This window comes from Ammospiza caudacuta, chromosome 24 (genome assembly GCF_027887145.1).
Source record: "Ammospiza caudacuta isolate bAmmCau1 chromosome 24, bAmmCau1.pri, whole genome shotgun sequence".
NCBI lineage: Eukaryota > Metazoa > Chordata > Aves > Passeriformes > Passerellidae > Ammospiza > Ammospiza caudacuta.
Genome location: NC_080616.1, coordinates 1,780,092 through 1,799,800, shown reverse-complemented (window position 1 = coordinate 1,799,800; position 19,709 = coordinate 1,780,092). Strand labels below are relative to the sequence as shown.

The 19,709-nt window shown below is 45.2% G+C and overlaps 1 protein-coding gene across 5 annotated transcripts; it reads left to right on the top strand.

The window, feature by feature from the left end:
* Positions 1 to 1,370: 1,370 nt before the first annotated feature.
* Positions 1,371 to 6,225, top strand: UBE2T (ubiquitin conjugating enzyme E2 T). Of its 5 annotated transcripts, none has more exons than XM_058819464.1 (7): positions 1,371 to 1,490; positions 2,315 to 2,460; positions 2,996 to 3,065; positions 3,775 to 3,880; positions 4,498 to 4,596; positions 4,971 to 5,051; positions 5,953 to 6,224. In XM_058819464.1, exons 2-7 carry the CDS (start codon positions 2,355 to 2,357, stop codon positions 6,076 to 6,078), a joined length of 588 nt encoding a protein of 195 aa, XP_058675447.1. In that variant the 5' UTR covers positions 1,371 to 1,490; positions 2,315 to 2,354; the 3' UTR covers positions 6,079 to 6,224. The 5 variants fall into 5 exon arrangements, with proteins under 5 accessions (XP_058675447.1, XP_058675448.1, XP_058675450.1 ...); XM_058819465.1 differs by having other exon boundaries at positions 1,381 to 1,419; positions 5,953 to 6,225; XM_058819467.1 differs by having other exon boundaries at positions 1,389 to 1,427; positions 5,953 to 6,225.
* Positions 6,226 to 19,709: the final 13,484 nt, after the last annotated feature.

The following is a 19,709-nucleotide window of genomic DNA, read 5'->3' as shown; positions in this document are numbered from 1 at the left end:
ATAACACAAATATCTGCACTGATGTGGATTCTGCTTCAAAGATGGTCTAAGCCATGCAAGTCTTTGTGTAATTCCCAAGAGTGAAGGAGGAGGACTGCAGGCAGCTCCTCTCTGGTCCCACTGGCCCTTGGAGCTGGCAGAACCAGATGGGGCAGGGACAGACCAAGGCCTAAGGAACTGGGAACAGAAATTTTTAACAGGTTAATTTCCTCTGTGGGACACTTTCCATTGTCAAATGCTCTTTGACTATATTTTGGCTGCTTCAGAAGCAAGAGTGAAACAGATAAACAACGGTTTATCTGGAGAGAGCAGCCTTACACCTGCTCTCTCAAACCACAGTCTGGGCTTGGGAAGTGGAATAACGATCACCATTAAGTTGTTTAATGTTATTCTGTTTCGATAGGCTTGAGAACAATTTTTAATTGGGATCTAAGAATTATTTTTTGCATAAATCTGGGTCCATAATCCCACTCTAGACCTGAGGCCACTGTTGATTCCAACCTCTAGGTTCTTTCCCCTGTTTGAATACTTTAGGTGATAAATACGGTGCTGGATACAGGTTTGATGCAAGAAAACGGCATATTGAGTCAGAGAAGGAAATAAGTCCCAAACACATCGAAGTGTAGGGGCTTGACTGGGGCTTCTCCGGCAACGGGTCGAGAACCGCACTCGAGTCTCTGCCTATGGGGGATGGGGCGGAGGGAGGCCGGGCTGAGGCCCCAGGACCCGCTGCCCGGGCCCCTCACCCGGACGGGGAAGCGGCGAGGAAGCAACGGGGGAGGGCGGCCCCTGCGCCAGCCCCGCAGCAGCTGAGGGCGAACGGGCCAGCCAGGACTCCCGCCGCCTCCCGGGGGGGCTCCCTGAGCCCGCCTTTACCTCCTTCCCCATGGCCTGTGGTGGCGGCGGGCGCAGCAGCGGTTCCTCGCCCCACGGGGCCGGTTACACAACGCTGGCTGGGACAGGGAGTTATGTAAGGACCGCTCCCAGCAGGGCGCTGCCCGCTGTCCGCGGAGGTTTAACGCGGTTCAGGGTGGGAGGGTCCCAGGGCTGGAGCATCCCAGAGCCGGGGATCCGGGGCGGTCCCGGTTGGTCCCGGAGCTCCTCCGGCCCCGCTCTCGCCTCCCCACCACAGCCTCAGGCCACACCCCGCGAGCTTGCTTCAATGAGGGCGGGGCTTGGGTTCCCGCCCGCAGCGCTCACCCAATGGCAGCGCCCTAATTCAATTGAGGGGGCGGGGACAGGGGGCCAGGACAGCTCAATCAGCGCCCGAGCGGCGGCCTGGGGGGTGGGGCTGCCCGCCAGGAGCCTGCCCGTTGCCAGGCGATAGCGGAAGTGCCGCCCCCGCCGCGCGCCGCCTCACGGTCTGTGCGGCGGGAGCCCGGGGATTGGTCATTGCGGGGGGAACGTTAATTAGTTAGAGTGAGGCGGTAATTAGTAAATAGGGAGGGCGGAGGTCGTTCCGAAGGGATTGTGTAGGAGATCTTGGAGGGGTGAGGCTGTGGGTGGCCGTTCCCATCCTTGGGGAGTGGGAAGGGGGGCGCGCATCTCTTGTCCGTGTGCGGGGGTAATTACGCTAAGGGGTATTTAGTTAGGCTGATGGAGGAGGGTAGAACGCTCCTTCAGTGGGATAGTCAGGCTAGAGGTGCAGTGAAATTGAGGGGTGCTCGGGCGAGCGAGTCTGTGGGGTGTTAATGGTGCCTGAGGGAAAGGATAATCCCTGGAGGGGGCAGTTAGGCCTCGGGGGGTGTCCCCATCCTCAGGGTGAGTGGTTAGGGCTGTGGTGGGTAATCGAGCCAGGTTCCTCTCGGGGTGTGCCTTTGTCCCTGTCTGTGGGGACTGAGGGGCAGACTAGTCCTTTGGGAGTGTCTGGAGCATTGCTGCGGTATGGGGAGGCCCATCCCTGAGGCAGCTTTCAGGTCTCCCCCTGCCCAGGAAATGGGGATGGAGCCTTTGGGTAGGAAGGGGCCCTGATGGATGGCCCCAGCAGGGCAGTGGGTACCTTAACCATGAAAGGACACGGGTCCCAGGGCAGATGTTACAGTCCCCTAAGGGCTTTGGAGCCTGGTTATGGCCTCCCAGTTTATTAGGGTTTGTTAAATCCCAGGGTTTATTAGACTCAGCTGGGGACTGAGGGGATGGGATGGATTATAAGGAGTCTCATGCCCCTGCCCCAGCTGGGTGCAAGAGCAGCTCTAGGAACTGCCTCAGCCTCTCTGTGATCTGATATCACATCAGGCTAACAGCTCAAAACCCAGGTCCTTAGCCAAAAAAAAAACCAAAATCTCAATTTAAAGTGCTGTTTTTAAAAATCCAGGTTTGTCAGGAATAGAATTTGGTCTCAGAGCTCCAGCACCATGCAGAGAGCTTCACGGCTGGCAAGGGAGCTCTCACTCCTGGCTGCAGAGCCACCTCCGGGCATCACTTGCTGGCAGAACGGGCAGCTGGATGACCTACGGGCACGTACGTACCCTGGGGGTTCCCAAAGGCAGGGCTGGGCTGCAGTTTGCTGCTAGGTTTGTGATGCTTTGGGCTTTTCAGGCTATGTGGAAATGTGGGATTGTAGTTTCCTTTAAACATGGCTTGGCCTGTGACTTGGCTGGTCTACCCTTAGTTTTGATTGCTGGGGTGTGGAACTGGTCTTACATAAGAACACATTTGATGACATTTTTTATTCCTGGATTCTCCCTAGTGAGGGAAGTGAGGCCCTGGCACAGGTTGCCCAGAGAAGCTGTGGCTGTCCCATCCCTGGGAGTATCCAGGTTAGATGAGGCTTGGAGCAACCTGGAATAATGGAAGGGGTTCCTGGAATTGGGTGGTCTTTAAGGTCCCTCCCAACGCTTAACTTTCTGTGATTCTGTCACCTGAACAGCGCTGTAATTGTGGGAGGTACATGGGGACTGCTGGACAAGATGATCTTGAAGGCCCCTTCCAACCCAAACCATTCTGTAATTCTGATTTTAAATGTAATTCTTGTATTTTCATCTTGCTCTTAAAGAAATTTTAGGAGGTGTGGACACACCATATGAGAAAGGAATATTCAACCTGGAAATCATAGTTCCTGAAAGGTAGGTGGGCAATAGACTCTAGCTAGCTCAGTTAAGGCGTTCTCCCCTGTGAGGGTGGAGAGAACCTGGCACAGGTTGCCCAGAGAAGCTGTGGCTGCCCCATCCCTGGAAGTGTCCAGGCCCAGGTTGGATGGGGCTTGGAGCATCTTGGGCTAGTGGGAGGTTCCTGCCCATGGCAGGGGGTAGAGTGAAATGTGCTTTAAGGTCCCTTCTAATGTAAACCAGGCTGATTCTCTGATTAAGTAGTTGGTGTAGTCCTGCTTTAAGTATTAGTTAACTGATGTAAGGGTATTTGCTGTAAATACTGACGTGAGTCTTCATCCTCTCAACAAGGAATTGAGACCCTCTTTTTAGGGAATGCAATTTTTCTAGCAGCTGATACTTATTTTGCATTGAACATCAAAGATGTGTGATTAAAAACCTAAAAGTGCAATGATAAGACTTTTGCTTCATCATACTGTCTGAAAGCTTTCTGGAAGGAGTTTGTTCATCAGTGCAAAGTTTGTTCTTCCCCTTGTGGAAGGCTATCCAGCGAAGAGTTAGTCTGACACAGCTGGAAGCAGCAAAGGCAGAGCACTGCCTCTGAAGATTTTTGGGGAAGAGTGTCATGTAGGCTGGGAGGAGAAAATTACGGCATTGCTTGGGTGACAAAACAACAGGTCCTATAAATATAACAGTAACTTTTGTTTCTTAATGCTTGTCCCTTCAGGTACCCGTTTGAGCCGCCAAAGATTCGCTTCCTGACCCCCATCTACCATCCCAACATCGACTCTGCTGGAAGGATTTGCCTGGATGTTCTTAAGTTACCACCGAAGGTAAAACAGTGCTTGGGTGTGGGTAAGTGAGCCTGGGCAGGATAATGAACTCCTTATCTGCTTCTTGTAAAAGCCTGATTGAATGTCTCTTTGCTCCTGACTTATTTACAGGGAGCAGGGAATGAAGTTTTGAGTGGCATCTTCTTTGTTTAGAGCCAGAACATGATGTTTTTGTTCCATATAAGTTTCCAAGGCTTTAAAGATTGGAGTCAAAAGGCATTATGTCTGAAAATGAGTTGCCCCAACACAGCAGAGATGTGCAGGGTACAGCCCATAGAATTACGGGATATCTTGAATTGGAAGGATCATCAGGGCCACGAGCTGGATTTGTGCAGGACAAGCCCAGAGTCCCACTGTGTGCCTGGGAGCTTTATCCAAATGCTCCTTGAGCTCTGGCAGCCTTGGAGCCATGACCACTGCCCTGGTTGTCAGTTGGGCTTCCTTGGAGCCTTGTGTTGAGAGTGGGTCTGGTGTGTTCCATGGGGCATTAGGTGCTGGAAGTTCCAAGGCAACTGTGGGCAGGTTGTGTTGAAGTGCTGTGGGTTCTGAGGTGTTTCTAGGCTGCCGTGTGCTGGTTTCTTTGCCCGAGCTGCTGCTCTCCTCCTGTTTCCTTACAGGGTGCATGGAGGCCTTCCCTGAACATCTCCACCCTGCTGACCTCCATCCAGCTGCTGATGGCAGAGCCCAACCCTGATGATCCTCTCATGGCCAATATTGTACGTGAGCTCCCTCTCTCCTGGCCATGGACGTGGGTGGGGAGGGAGTAGGGGGCTGGACTTAGGCTCAGCTTCTGCTTCACTCACTCTGGATTGGCACATTTGGAGCATGGCCTGACCTGGGTCAGCTGGGGCATCGCTGGGCTTCCCTGAGGCAGCTGAGGCCAGAAAAGATGGTCATGGTCTTGTCTTCAAGCTACTATCTTCAGTGCAAATGGCAGCACAAGTTCTTCAAGCAAGCTAAATGAATTTTACATTTCATGCTTGTTGCAGTTTTAGTCTGGTTTAGGAGTCCTAAAGCCAGACTTGGTCGCAGCTTCTCAGTGACATGTATTCAAACAAATCTCTGTCTTTGTCTTGCTCTTCCCATTTAGTCCTCAGAGTACAAGTACAACAAGCAGCTGTTCCTGCTCAATGCCAGGGAGTGGACTGAGAAATATGCAGGGCAGCTGAGGGTAAGGACCATGCTCTGCTCACTTGGTATGGCTCCCTCTTGGTCTACAGTCCTTTTGTCTGTTTCCGTTTCACAGTTGCTTTGTTCTTTACTTCCTCACCTTCTGCTCTGTGTTTTGGATCTGTATTTAATTTCATGATATTTTTTTAAGCTCATTACATTCTCTCCTTCCAATTAAATGTGCTCATTCACTAAAAACTGCCAGGCTGCTCAAGGTGGAGGAGGGAGAGATGGATAAACCCTTCCCAGGGATGCTGTAGCCCTATTCTCCCTCAGCTCTGTTCCCTGCCCACCTGTGCCTGATGCCCACCTGTGTCAGTTCTCCACCTGCTCATCCATTCACTGACTGGTCTCCCTGTTCCCTGATGGAGTTCAGCCTTCCTCCCATCATCCTTCCACTCTTCCTGCCTCCTTTCCTCTCTTCAGTCTCATAAAAATAAAATCACCCTTAAGCAGATCAAAGTCTCCGCCCAAAAATCAGTTACCTTTGGGCCTTCTCCCTTCCCTAGATGCCTTTCCTCCCTTGCACCTGATTTGGGTAACACCCTTTCTGGGATGGGGATATCTTCCCTGCAGGAGCCATGCTCACTGCTCCAGCTCTGAATGCATTTCCAAGTTAACTGTGGCTGTCAGGAGGGCACGGAGCGAAGCCATCCCTTCAACAACACAGAGCCCTGGAGCAACCTGGCTCATCTATGTGTGTTCTACTGCCCTGCTCAGCCATTATCTTGCTCTCCTGTCATCCCCCTTCCTAAAAATCCCAGCAGTGGGAGCAGAATAACAAAGGCTCACTGCGTAAGAGCCAGAGTACAATTAGCTCTGACATTGGTGGAGCACAGGGCATTCCAATGGCTGTAAAATTAAAATATTCACAACTCTTTTTTTTTCTTGGGTTATCACAGGCTTCCAAGCCTTTGGAAGAGAAAATCAGCCAAAGTGAAACAAGCACCAGCAGTGAATCGACCATGCAGAAAAGAAAAGGCGTTGACATCAGCAGGAAGGAGAAGAAATCCCGCCCAGATTCCTGAGGGGTTTTTGTTCTCTTTGGGCTGTCACTGTCCCCTTCCCCTCACACATATACGAGGAAAGAGTCTGCCTTTTAGGGGCTGCACCAGCTTTGGGTTTCTGTTTCTTTGGGGTGTTATTTTTTTGTGAAAAGTTCCATTATATTAATAAAATATAAAGCTTTTATTTATATCTACTTTTCCATTTTGTTGAGTGGAGGTTTTGGAATATTCGAAAGAAAAGGTGAGTTGATATGGTGCAGCATGGTTTCTGGTAGTGGGAGAGGGCCACAGGAGTAGCTTCTGTGAGAAGCTGCTAGAAGCTTCCACCGTTTCTGACAGAGCCAGCCTCTGATGGCTCTGAAGATGGGCATCAAGGGCCCAGTTAGAGAGGTTGCTAATGCCTCTGTGATGGCATTTAAGAAGAAAGTCAAAACAGCACATGGGGGCAGTTTTTCTCCAGTGGCGGGGAGGCACTGCCTTGCTGGTGTGGCCTGTGGTGAGCCTTGCCTGCCTGGGCACCCCTAGCCAACCAGTGCAGACAGAAGTGCAGGGGCAGTGTCTTCCCCTTCCGGATGCCCTGCATGAGGAGAGGTGTTAAATGGTGCCAATGCTGTGGTGGCCGCTGCCCACACAATGACAGCCAGGCCAACTGGCCACCAAGGGAAACAGGGCAAGCAATTCCTTGATGTGGAACCTAAATGAGACCAGCTTCTCTGCAGGATCTTGCAAGAATTATAGGGACTTCTTGGCAAGAGTACCTACAAGTAGCAGGGGGTTTTTCCTAGTCAGAGAAGAGGAGGAAGTGAGAACATGTGAGAGAAAAGGTCGGTGGGGAAGGAGGTGCTGCAAGTGTCAGAGCCAAGGTTCCTCTGCAAGCTATGGTGAGGACCATGGTGAAACAAACTGTCTCCTTGTAATGCGTGAAGTCCACAGGGGATGCACAAGTTCACTCACAGTCCATGAGAAAAGGGGTCTAGCTGCAGCAGAGAAAGCTGAAATCCAGTGGGAGACTTGAATAGAGAGAGAAGGCCTTCGCTTCCAAACTAGAGCAGCCTGTCATTAAAAGATTACATTCCCATGGATGAGTGACCCACACCACAGCAGTTTTGGGAAGACTGCCTGTGGGAGGGACCACACAGCACAGCAGAGAAAAAACTGCTCCCTGAGCGAACAGAAGATCTCAAGTGACAAACTGACTAAAACTCCCACACCCTGTCTCCCCACACTGTCAGTAGGAACGAGAGAGGGGCTGGAGGAGGAAAAATGTGGTTTAAAGGCTTCTTTTACTTCTCATTCTCCTCTTCCAACTTTGTTGATAATAAATTTACTTTAAACCTGTTTTGCCCTTAGTGTTTTTCTCTCCCTGTCCTTATCTCAATTCATGAGCCCTTCATTTTTTTCCCTCTCCTCTGCCCAACAGTAGCAGGAGAGGGTAAGCAAATGACTTTCGTGCCTGGCGTTTGGCCAGTGTCAAACCATGACAAAAGGAAACCTGGAACCACTGCTTCAGCTTCCAGTTTCCAACTTTCAGAGACATGGGAATAGCACCAAGTAGTTCAGTTTCTATTTTCACAACCAACTAAGAGCAGGAGCTGAGCAGCAGACAGGTCAGAAACAGCTGGTGGGAATCCTTTCCCAGGAAAGGCTTAATTTTCCATGTAATCTCAAGGGCTAAGTCATTAAACTCAAGTCTTACAACTCTGGCTCTCCAGAGCAGTCTGTTAGGTTCCAGTTGGACCATTTAGGCTAACCTGGATGATGTCTTGGCTCTGTTGTGACTCCAAGAGGTAGCCAGTGACAAGAACCAGCTCACATTAGGTGAGGAAGAGCTCAAAGGATTCCCAGGGATCTGGCAGGATGGATGTGGAAGAGCAGGATGTCAGCAATGTGATGTGCAGGGTGAAGAGCACAAGAGGACTGGGCTAAGGAGGATAATTCTTGGTGTTTCCACAGACCCAAAGAAGAGGCCTGGCAGCAGATTGCAGTAGGAGCAAGTCAGGTGCTTGGCCTCTTGCTCTGCAGGTTCTCTGCTGGGATTTTAACCCATGCCCTGTCCCTGCTCCCAGAAAAGTGAGTCAGGCCCATCTCTGGAGCAAAGAGAGGACTCAGTGAGGTTCCCAATGCCTGGGAAGCAATGAAGCTCAGTGATGTTATGAATAAGGTGTAGTAATTGGCCCATGCAAATAAGGAGTTATTAAGTATGGTAGGAAGAAGTTCTGTTAAGGTTTACAGTTCTTTTGACATGTACTTTTGTTGTTCCAGTTTGGTTTTGAACCATTTTCTGTTCACACCATCACACCAGAAACTCTTTTAACTCTAGTTACGACATCTTTTATAAATTTCTTATCCAATCAGCTATTTCCACAAAGCTCACTAGCATCTTCATAAAACAATCATTCATTGCTGTATTATATGATTTTGCTGCAATGTGTATCTTTTTATCCAATCATATAACTCTACAGAAACTTATTGCTCTATCTTCTACTTTTTACTAACTCTATAACAAGTTCCATTACTAGACTTTAAAATTTTTTACTATCTTGCATAACATATTTATTTGTTTACATGAGGCATATTTCTCCTTGCATAAAACATTTTTCTGCTAAACTACAAATGCTTATTCTTACTCTGTGTCTGTTTCAATTTTGTGTTCTAAATCTGCAAACCTTCTCCAGGGTCTTAGGTTTAACACTGTATCCATCTATCTCCAAGCTTGTATGTTCAAGGCTTTGGGAGCTCTCTGTGCTTGCGTTTTCCACATCTCCCCCTTTCTGTCAAACCACAAATACACCCTTAATAGCTTTATCGAAGATCTGCTGCACACATTGAAGCAAGCAAGGCACCATTATTAGCACAACTGCTATGTCAATTAATATATACATGCCTATTTTTAGAAGTTATTTCAGGCAAGGTGTGAAACTCCATCTCTCGAAATGGTCATCTAACCAAGTTTTATAATCAACCCTAATTTTGGATACTGCCGCAGAATGAGGCCTTTGTCGGGGATGAGCCATTTGTCAGGTGCAGGGAAAACTCAGGGCTCAATATGAGTCAACAGCAAGTTCCGTTTATTGAAGAGAGCATCAGACACTTATACAGCAAATAATAAGCTTATGAATATTCTGTAAGCCAAGCGATCTATTGGTTAACTGTACCATTAACTCTTTCTCATTCCTTTGGGCCTACATTCTCTATTTCCCACGGCTCTCTGTCTACTTGTTATCATACCCAGCTAGGCCCAAGGACACGCTATCTTGCAGATGCAAAAACTCAAACTAGCTGTGTTCGGTACTTTCCCAGCTCCTGGTCGGCTAACAAGCGAATGTCTACATGACCTCTGTCATGTAGCCATTTCTCTACAATTCCCCTGTTTTCTTGTTGCACAAGCAAGGTTTGATGGGCTAACTGCGTCACACTCTTTGCAATACAAGAATAGGTAATTCTAACAACTATTACATTACAAGCAGTATTCTCAGCTAGCAAGGTTTCTCTCTTATAAGGGATCTGAGCCAGGGAGACAAACTGAAAAGGCTATCACTATTTATAGGATATGCCTATAAATACGACATATACGACATATTCTTGTATCTGCCATACAACAGATACAAGAAGGATTCTATGCTGCTACAAGGATCAAATAAAACTCAGGTGTGCTAATACAACCTACAAAAATAAGCTAAAGGAGCAACATGTGCACAGGTTTCATCTGCGTCGATTGTCTGGTAAGTTTGCTTTCCATTCTCAAACAGCAGATACACTTCAAACAGGAATGGCTTTACTCACAAATGCTTCTGATTGTCTCTTTTAACTAAAGTTTCTCTGATGTTCACAACAACACCTTGCACACAAGTCATAAAATAAACACCTAGCATAAAAGCATAAATCTATCTAACATCACTTAAACTTAATAGCACTTAGACTTAAAATACTTAAAATATTTAACCATAACAGAACTTAACATCACTTAAACTTATTTTTACTTAAACTTAACAGAAATTAAACTTAACAGAACTTTAACTTAGCAGAACTTAAGTTTAACAGACTTTAACCTTAACAAAACTTAACCTTAACAGAACTTAACAGACTTTCAAATCAACAGAAGTTACATGTAAAATCATTAAATTTAACAGAACTTAACCTTAACAGAACTCAACCGACTTTAAATTCTACATAACTTAAACCTAATATAATTTAAACTTAACAGAATCTAAGTTCACTTAAACTTAATAACACTTAAACTTAACAGAAATTAAACTGAACAGCACTTAAACCTAACAGGACATAAACTTAACAAAACTTAACCTTAACAGTATTTAACATTTAATGGCACTTAATAGATAATTTAACTTAAACTACTTAGCAACAGATGGAACTTACTATAGAAATAGAATATAGCATTTACTATAACTTACTTACAGGCCTGACTCTAAAATACTAAGCTAAAACAACTTTCTTTGTGTGTTTGCTACAGCATTTTTACACTTGAATGCACCTAAAAATAAGGAGTTTGTTCAAGGTATAGCTGTGGAAAAATTCTTTTGAATTCAGTGCTTGCTTTTACATCTATCACATCCTAACAAAGCTCAAAGAATACAAAAAGCACACTTATTACATCCTTCTTATACAATCGCTTTAACATATCTTTAACATTTTTAAATTTTTCAAAATACAATTTCAGAGTTTGATGTTCCACCAACTGAGTTATCTGGGCTTCTGATGTTTAAAGACTATGTTAATACAGGTGATTTTAAGACAGCATAACAGGTGCTAAGCCAAATAGGCTGAAATTTGACCCACGTATTCACTACGCTGATTTCTCTTTCACAGTCTCTGCCAGGAAGAACAAAAAGTCGTTTTAACTTAGGTGAGGAACGTCTTCATAGTAATGCTCCTTGGTGTCGCTTATTTATTATCACTGGTTTCTTAATTGCAGTAGGGATCTTTTCTTTTGTTGACAAGAGTCACATTTATTACAGCCGTTAGGTCTAAAACTGAAGCTTTTGCTGGCCGCGGGGCGGAGGGAGAAGTGCTCGCGCTGGAAAAGCGCTCTGGTCCCGCGCCGCTTGTGTCTGAGCGGGTGAACCCCCCCGCACTGGGCTCCTTGTTTCATGAGACTTGCTGGCAGGCTGAATCACTGCGTGCGCCAGACTCGCAGCACGGCATCTCAGGCGGCGCGGGTCGCTCCCCCCACAGCTGCCTCCGCTACCACCACTGCAGTGCAGCATCTCAGGCGAGCCGCGAGCTGCGGCTGCTCCCCATGGCACAGCGCCCATGCCGAGTTCGGAGTGGCACAGCCCCGTAGGCGCCCCGAGCCATGGCTGCTGCCGCCATCACAGCAGGGTCGCTGATTTATTGCGCGTATACTTGCAGCGCCAGCACCACAACGCACATTTTTGCAAGTCTATATGCAGCAATCTCAGGAATTGTCTTCCCAAGTCAACAGTCTATAGTCCCCGCTTTTCTAAAAAGCATTTAGAAAGGATTATATGCCGCTTTTCCCTGTATTACCTTTTAACCTGTCATTCATTCAGCGCGCTGCAGCCTTTCCAGGATTTCTACGGCATTCAGTCAACTGGACTCTCCTGTGAGGTCACCAGGGCACCGAAGCCCACCCTTTCGCCTTTTTCCAGGACTCCTCTATGGGGTCGCCTGAGGCAGGGCCCGCTTTTTGTGCCTTCCGGGCTGCGTTGGGACTGACACCCAAATACTGCACTGACTGTGGCTCACAGGGGTCCATAGGGTCACTGTTCGCGTGCCATTTGTCGCAGAATGAGGCCTTTGTCGGGGATGAGCCATTTGTCAGGTGCAGGGAAAACTCGGGGCTCAATATGAGTCAACAGCAATTCCGTTTATTGAAGAGAGCATCAGACACTTATACAGCAAATAATAAGCTTATGAATATTCTGTAAGCCAAGCGATCTATTGGTTAACTGTACCATCAACTCTTTCTCATTCCTTTGGGCCTACATTCTCTATTTCCCACGGCTCTCTGTCTACTTGTTATCATACCCAGCTAGGCCCAAGGACATGCTATCTTGCAGGTGCAAAAACTCAAACTAGCTGTGTTCGGTACTTTCCCAGCTCCTGGTCAGCTAACAAGCGAATGTCTACATGACCTCTGTCATGTAGCCATTTCTCCACAGGATACACATTCTTTCAATTGCTGTATGCTTTTATGGATGGATTCTGAATGATCAGACAGATTCATACAACACATTCCATCAAAATCTTTGCATCCATGACTGTGTGCCAATAAGAGAAAATCTATTCCCCTCTTTTGCAGAGTTTCATATCTTACACCTTTGACAACTGCTAACAAATCATTTAATGCAAGAGAAGTAGCATTGGTTTGTGATAGGTTTCTCCTTGAGTCAGGTCTTATGAGCTCTCAGAGAACGTATCACAACCAAGATAGCTCATGTTATGAATGATCAAATTGTGAGCCAAACTTATAAGAAAATTTAGCAAAGATTTATTAATTTTTCTGTGAGACTGAAGTTTGGTCGTTGAAACCACCTCAGCCAAGAGTCAGCGTCGAGCCCGGGATCGGCACTGGGTGAACACAGATCTGACCTCCCAAGTGTCAGAGTCTCCCCAGTTCACGAATGCTGCCTCACACATCGAGTTTTTATACAGTTTATTCTGCCCAAGGCAGAGATGACCAAATGTTCTTTGTGTCTCTTCACATGCATCGCCGTTGCTTTACATGTGCAGAGGTGGACAAAGGTCCAGTCCAGGTGTGTCGATGTTGTCAGTCCGGAGAAGCCATGTATTCACATTTATCAGGGTGGGGCCATTGGTTATCTCGACAGATGCAATTGGCAGGGCAATAATCGTTTTCAAGTGGGCCCGGCAAGCCGGGGAAGCCAACGGTTATAGATCTGGAAGCTTCTATTCTTACGTTAAAGCGTCAATGTTTACCTTAACGCGCATCCAGGAACTAGATGTATATGAATAAGACAACTGCTCCCAGCCAGGATGGTCGAAAGACATGGTTTGGATTTTACAATATTTTATACATTAATAGCATGAATTATCTCTACCATATACTACAGCTCAGCTACCTTGAATGGCATAAAATTAGCAGGGTGGCTTCTGAGGTAGTATTGGAAACAGAAAAAGTTTTAATAAAAGGCAAAATAACAAAGGTCTTTCAGAGAAAAACTGAACCAGGGGCAAGAGGTTCTTGCTCCTGCTAAAACACTCCACAATAGTGATTATTTCCTTTGTTCTCTTCTTTTTCTAGTGAATTACCGAGGCAGGACCTTTTGACCTCTGTCCAATTGGGCAGCACCAAGTTTGAGGTTATAGTAGGAGTCTTAGTAAAATATCTGTATTGTATATTTAATATCTGTAAGTAAACAAAAAGGGGGAAATATAGTAGGAGTCTTAGTAAAATATCTGTATTGTATATTGAATATCTGTATATAGACCTTGCCCTGATAAGCCCTGGTTGTTTTTGATAGGCTGCAGCTGCAGCTAGTGAAGATAACTGGGATAAAAGGGGCTGGGCTTGGCCACTCGAGTTGAGCTGACAACAAGCAAGAAGTCAGAGCTGTGAAGAACTGCCCCCAAGAAGTATCACCAAGAAGGTATGGGACTTTAGAAATACAACAACAAGATTACAACATGAGGTGAATTCCCAAAGGTCCTAAGAGGTGTCTTTTTAACAAATTGAGGAGAGAAACTTCTGGGCTTTTTGCCTTCTTAAGCAGACAGAGAATAATTTGGTCACTCCGTCAACAGGAGGCACATTCCTACAGGTTTGTTTACTCAGCCAACAGCCTATTAGATCTATTTGCTTTAACACTACTGCAGAGGCAAGTTGAGGTAAAAGTACAGATGCTGAAAACCTTTTTCCTAAACTCCAAGGGTTTAAAATAATCTTAACAATCTGATTCATATTGATGAACAAACTTATTACCTCTGCATCTATTGTCAGTGATCATTTTCATACTTGGTGTCAGCAAAGTAAGTCTCCCCAAGCTACGTGGGTCACCTATGATGTGTGATGGAATGGCAGGCCAGGCTCTATCTCCACAGATAAGAAACATCCCTTGGAGCAACTGTAAAGGTGTGTCAATAGACCTTTGTACTGGACAAGTATAATTTCCCCAAGAAATTGGGTTATACACTTGGTGATAGGGAGAAAAATCTTTCATCAGCCATGACTCTTTCCCTGTACAGCTGAACTTAATACAAAAATCCATTTTTATTGTGCCAAGGAGATCAATCTCCTGATGCTCTAAGGATGTTCAAGAAAGTTCTCCTGCCCAATAATTCCAAGTGTCTACAGAGTTGTGATCCCAATCCCATGTGCTGCCAGCACTTTTACCTCTTAAAACACAAATAGTTTTCTCTTTTATTGGCCATATGTCCATGGGAAGCCTTACTAAGCAAGTTGAAAATGAATTTTCTGGGGTTGTAGTAGCTAAGCATATGGTGTCTAAGCCTCATGCATTAGCTAAAGTCACCCAAACATTTGTTTTGGGTTGCTTAATGGTAAAAGTTGCGCTACTAAAAGCAAACAAAATAAAAAGACATAAGCATAGCATTTGATTTAGCTCCGCATTCCCTCAGTTAAAACAGTCACTTTCTTGCTTCCTTTTGGCCTTCCTCGTGGTTTTCTTACTAGCTGTGTTTTTATATCACCCTGTGGGACAATGGCTATGTTCCCACTAACTTCCTGTAGCTGTTTCTTTGGTCCCCCCCTCTTTTTCTTCTGGCCTTTGGTCAGTATAGATGAGACAGGATTCCCTGGTTCCTTGTTGCTCATGTATGCATTGCTAGATGTAGTCTCTGTTCCACTCATGTCTGCCTGCTTATTTCTCTGTTTGTGGGGTTGTCAGCATGTTTTTGCACATGATATGGCTTTACATTCTTCGCTGGAATCCACTTAGGTCCACTACCTGTCAAAACACAAGCATACCCTTTTCCCCAGGTTATTAAAGGAAATGGACCCTCAATTTGTCCTGTTTCTAATTAAAACTAAAGGATTTTCTTTCAACTTTGCCTGTGGGCTATTAGGAAAATGCCAAAAAATTAGTGGGTCAGGTTCTGCAAAAGAACTGTTTAAAAAATTAAAGACATAAAGGTTTATTCAATAGCATTTGTGGTGTTGCCTGTGTTACTTCCCCTTTTTGTTTATCCAAGATATGTTTCAAAGTGTGATGTGCTCTTTCACTTGAGCCGTGGGAGAGTAGGGAATACCAAAAGTGTGGCAAACACACCAATCCATTAAGAATGTGGCCAATTTTTGAGCTGTTTATGTGTTCTGGGGTGACGTTATGATGCTTATATCCCCATTCATATGTTCTGTGCCTTTAAGACTGTCTCTGAAGAGTGAAAGTTTTGTTTGGGTTTCTCTTACAGGGACACAGAGACGGGCAGTACATAGGGCTGCTTTTGCTTTTTGCTTTTTGCTTTTGGCTTTCTGCTTTGCTCTCTCTCTCTCCCTCTGCTCTCACTTCTGCTTGCTTTTGCTTCTGCTCATTAGCTAGTTCTAGCCAAACAGTCCAAATTCCTTCCTGGACTGTTTCTCCTCTCCTTTTTCTTTGACGATCTCAAACCTGCTCTGGACTGGGACCTGGAAACACCGAGGAAGCACCATTTGGCCTGCAGCAGCTGCCCCAGCACTGGAGGGACTAACAGAGCAACCACCCCCAAAAGAGACTTTCTGATTTTGTCACCTTTTTCAGAGGGGTGTCATCCAGTATTGTTCATTTTGTGTGCTGGGGGTGCTGTGCCTGTTACATGAACAAGTTCTTTCCTCTTCTCTCTGAGGAATTCTTCCCGAACCAGTTGGGGGGAGGGGCCGTGTGGGTTTGCTTTCTGGAGGGGCCCTCCTTTGGCGATTCTCTACCAAATTGGCCCTAAACCAGGACAATATGCAGGACCATTGTCTGGCTTTATTTCTTGAGGTACACCTAAGGAAGAAAATGCTTGCAAAAAATGTTGACAAACATAATTGGCAGTTTCTCCTGTGTGTAAGGAAGCAAAAACTGCCCCTGAAAAAGTGTCCGCTCACACATGAATGTTTTTAAATTTCCTAAAAGATGGATATTTGATGATATCTGTCATAATTGCAAGCTTTGCAACTTTCGTGGGTCGACAGTTCCAGTGGACATGAGAGGCTGCACAAGTTTACGATCAGGGCAAGCATTTATAATTGCTTTTGCTTGATCTTTAGAAATACGAAACATTCACATAAGTGCTTGTGTATTTTGATGAAAAAAGGCATGACTCAGTTTTGCTTGTTCAAAAATATTGGGTATTTGCAACAACTGTTTTCCCAAATATGGGAAAAATATTTGTTAGTTCTCTTTTGTAAAATTTAGTAAAGCCATGTGAGATAATGACACAGGTTATCATTATTAACAATTTTTAAAACTGGTCCTTCTATTCTTCTGACCACAGTAGCAACATAAACAGAATCTGTAATCAAATTAAACAAACACCTGAATAATTTAGCAATGCAATTTGTAAGTCTTCTGAATGTTGTAAAGCCCAATCAAAATATTTCTTTTTCAAAGAAGGTAAATCACAAAAAAATCTTGGCCTGCTGTAGTTAGCAATCTTCCTCTGGCTCTGATTATGACCTGAGCCATCATTTTTAATGTTGTAAAAAATTTTTAGGGACCTGCAAGGTAAGAAAATCCACTCTATTATCAGCAAAGGATCTTTTTCAGAAGTGTCCCATTGAAATATGAGACCATACAACTGCATTTTTTCTCCTAATACTGCAAGAAAAAAGGGTTGTGGTATTACGCAACAGTGCGCTTGTCTTTGTTGAAGAGCTTCAGTAACTTTTCAAAGGGCTTTTTGACCTTCAGGTGTAAAAATTCTAGGAGATTTAATTGTTGCAGTGTGTTGTAAACTTCCTTCCCCAGGTGTGCCAATACCTCTCTTCCCCTTCCCCCTCGCCCCCTGCTGGGCTGTCAATCAGGTTTAACATTCCAGCAAGGCGTCGTGTGGTTGGTCAAGTTCAAAGGATGCCCCTCAGGCCCAGGGGTCATTGGCCTGTCTAGGTGTCATCCCCCCCTGAGACCCTGCCCCTCTCACCTGGTTGGGTGGCTCACCTGTTCCCTCCCCTTCCCCTGTCCCTGAGCTTAAAAAGGTGATCAGACCATGCGGCCAGGATTCTGTTGGAGCAGTTGCTCACATTCAGACCTCTGTAACCATGGAATAAACCTCTGGATTTAAACCCTCCAGCAGAATCCATCTCTTTTTCTCTTCACCACCGCCAGAAGCCATTCCTCCTGAGGTAAACGGAGTTCCTAACAAGCCTGGACTTGTTCAGTGCCCAGCTGCAATCTCCAGCAAGCCAAGGTATCTCTGGGGTGATTACACCACAGTTGCTGCCTTTGGCCCAGCAGCGAGGGCCAGACTGGCCCAGGCACCATCTAACTGGTAATATTGGGATTCATATTCCAATATTTAATGTTACAGTTTCCTCTCAACAAATCAAGAAGTGGTACAAGTTCATCATTAGTAATCCCTAACACAGGTCTAATCTGATTGATTTCTCTTAAAAGTTGCTGTAAATCTTGCAAAGTATCAACACTGGTCTGAAGTTGTATTTTTGTGGCATAATTTACTGTCCTCTTATTTTCTATCCTAAATACCTTGATGGTGAGGATTCTTTTATCTTTCATGTAAGATTTTCTAGTCCAGCATTTTGACCTTCTGTGATTACACAGTCATGAGCTTCTTCCATCTCCTTTTGTGTTGGTGCTGCAATAAGCAAATCATCCATATAATGTCAAATCATTGCTTGAGGATGCTTCTGTCAAGCTGGAGACAAGGCTCGTGCTACAAACCATTGGCAAATGGTGGGTGAATTCTTCATTCCTTGAGGGAGAACTACCCAGTGATATCTTTGCAAAAGCTCTTGTCTATTGATGCTTGGAACTGAAAAGGCAAAAAGAGGCATCTTCTGGATGAAGTGGAATACTGAAAAAGCAATCTTTTAGATTGATGATAACAAGAGAGCAATCTCTTGGGATCATTTAAAGAGAAGGAAATCCCGGTTGTAGAGGTCCCATGTCTTCTATAATTTCATTAATTCTTCTAAGATCATGAAGCAATTTCCAAGAGTCAGAGTTTTTCTTGTGTATGAAAAATACTGGTGAATGCCAGGGGATGTTTTTTGGTTTGATGTGGCCCTTTTGCAGTTGTTCATGGACCAATTTTTTAAGAGGACTAAGTTTCTTATCTTCTAAGGGCCACAGGTCCACCCAAACAGGATCGTTGGTTTTCCACGACAGCTTTAGAGTGGTGAGTGCTGTCGTGGCCCCCATCAAAAACTCATTTCTATTTTTGTTCCCCACTGGGACAGCAGGTCTCTTCCCCACACTTTGATGGGTTTTTGTATGACAAAAGGACACATGGCTGCTGTTTTCCTTTCAGGCCCTGTAACAGTAATCACATGTTCACTCTGTAATCCTATTTTGGCTCCCCCAATCACTGTGAAAGAGTGTTATTAACTTCCAATCTCTCAGCCAAAACACGTGAGATATAATTGAGACATCTGTGCCAGTGTCTTACGAGCCTGTAATTGTAATTGTCTGGTTATTATGCATCAGTAGCAGGTCATCTGTGGTTGATCACGGCCAATGCACTTTTTCCAAAAGACATCAGTCTCCATGTCAGAGCTTTCAGGTGGTGACTGGCATTTTGTTAACCAAACTCACTCAGCCAGGTTAGCTGGTAAAGCAGTAGCTGTTACTATTGGGACCTTTTCTGGAATTACTGATGGTGGTTGATATGCTTGAGTTAAGACTGTAAGTTCTTCATTACAGTTAGCTGAAACAATGGTTGGATAAACAACAAACCCTAGAAAGCAGTTTCTGTCTTTCCCCATAATTAAAAAAATCTTGTCTTTTCTGCGATTTTCCAGTAACTCCTGTGGGAACTGCAACATGAATCTCATTTGTAAAAAGTATTAATTTGGAAGTTGCCAGTTCACTTTGTGCCTCTGGGGGCAACAACTTGGGGTTGCTTGCAAAATTACTGATGATTTCGCAAATGGTATCTGGCCAAAGTTTCCAGTTTGATTCACCCTTATGAAGTTTTTGGGTTGTTGGGCTGCCACTACTGGTGTCATCACGCAGTGCTGCTGCACGTTCACTTTTGAGTTTCCCAACAAAGGCCTCCCAGAATCATCAAACTTTGAGTGGCATTGACTTACATAGTATCTTCCTTTCCTGCACTTAGGGCAAAGAGTATGTGGTTTTGTGCTTTCTGCGGGCTCTGAGCAGCTTTTTATTACATGTCCAGGCTTTGCACATCAGAAACATACTTTTTTAACAGTCTCTGCTTGCATTACTGCCTTAAAAGTATTCTGTTGAGGTGTTAAGAGCAGTGAGGGTTTTTATAAGTTACTGGTCTATCACTTCCGCCTGTGGTGCAAAGCCTTCTTCAAATCTCTTTCCTAAAGTGTCTGCTTGGTTTGCAACTATATGCTGTGGACCGCCTATTTTACTACAGGCTTCAACCATCTGAGGCAGGTCTGGCTGTATATCAGCCAAGGCACAAATAATCTTTTTACATTCTTCATTAGCATTTGCAAAGGCAAGATTACAAAGCATACAAGCATACGTGGAAGGACTAAATATCGTCATCAGATTACCTTTCAATGGCCTGTGTTAAGT

Coding starts and splice junctions, on each gene's coding strand:
- UBE2T (XM_058819465.1), top strand. CDS start 2,355: ATGCAGAGAGCTTCACGGCTGGCAAGGGAGCTCTCACTCCTGGCTGCA. Junction 2,461..2,995: donor GCTGGATGACCTACGGGCAC/GTACGTACCCTG, acceptor TTGCTCTTAAAG/AAATTTTAGGAGGTGTGGAC. Junction 4,597..4,970: donor ATCCTCTCATGGCCAATATT/GTACGTGAGCTC, acceptor CTTCCCATTTAG/TCCTCAGAGTACAAGTACAA.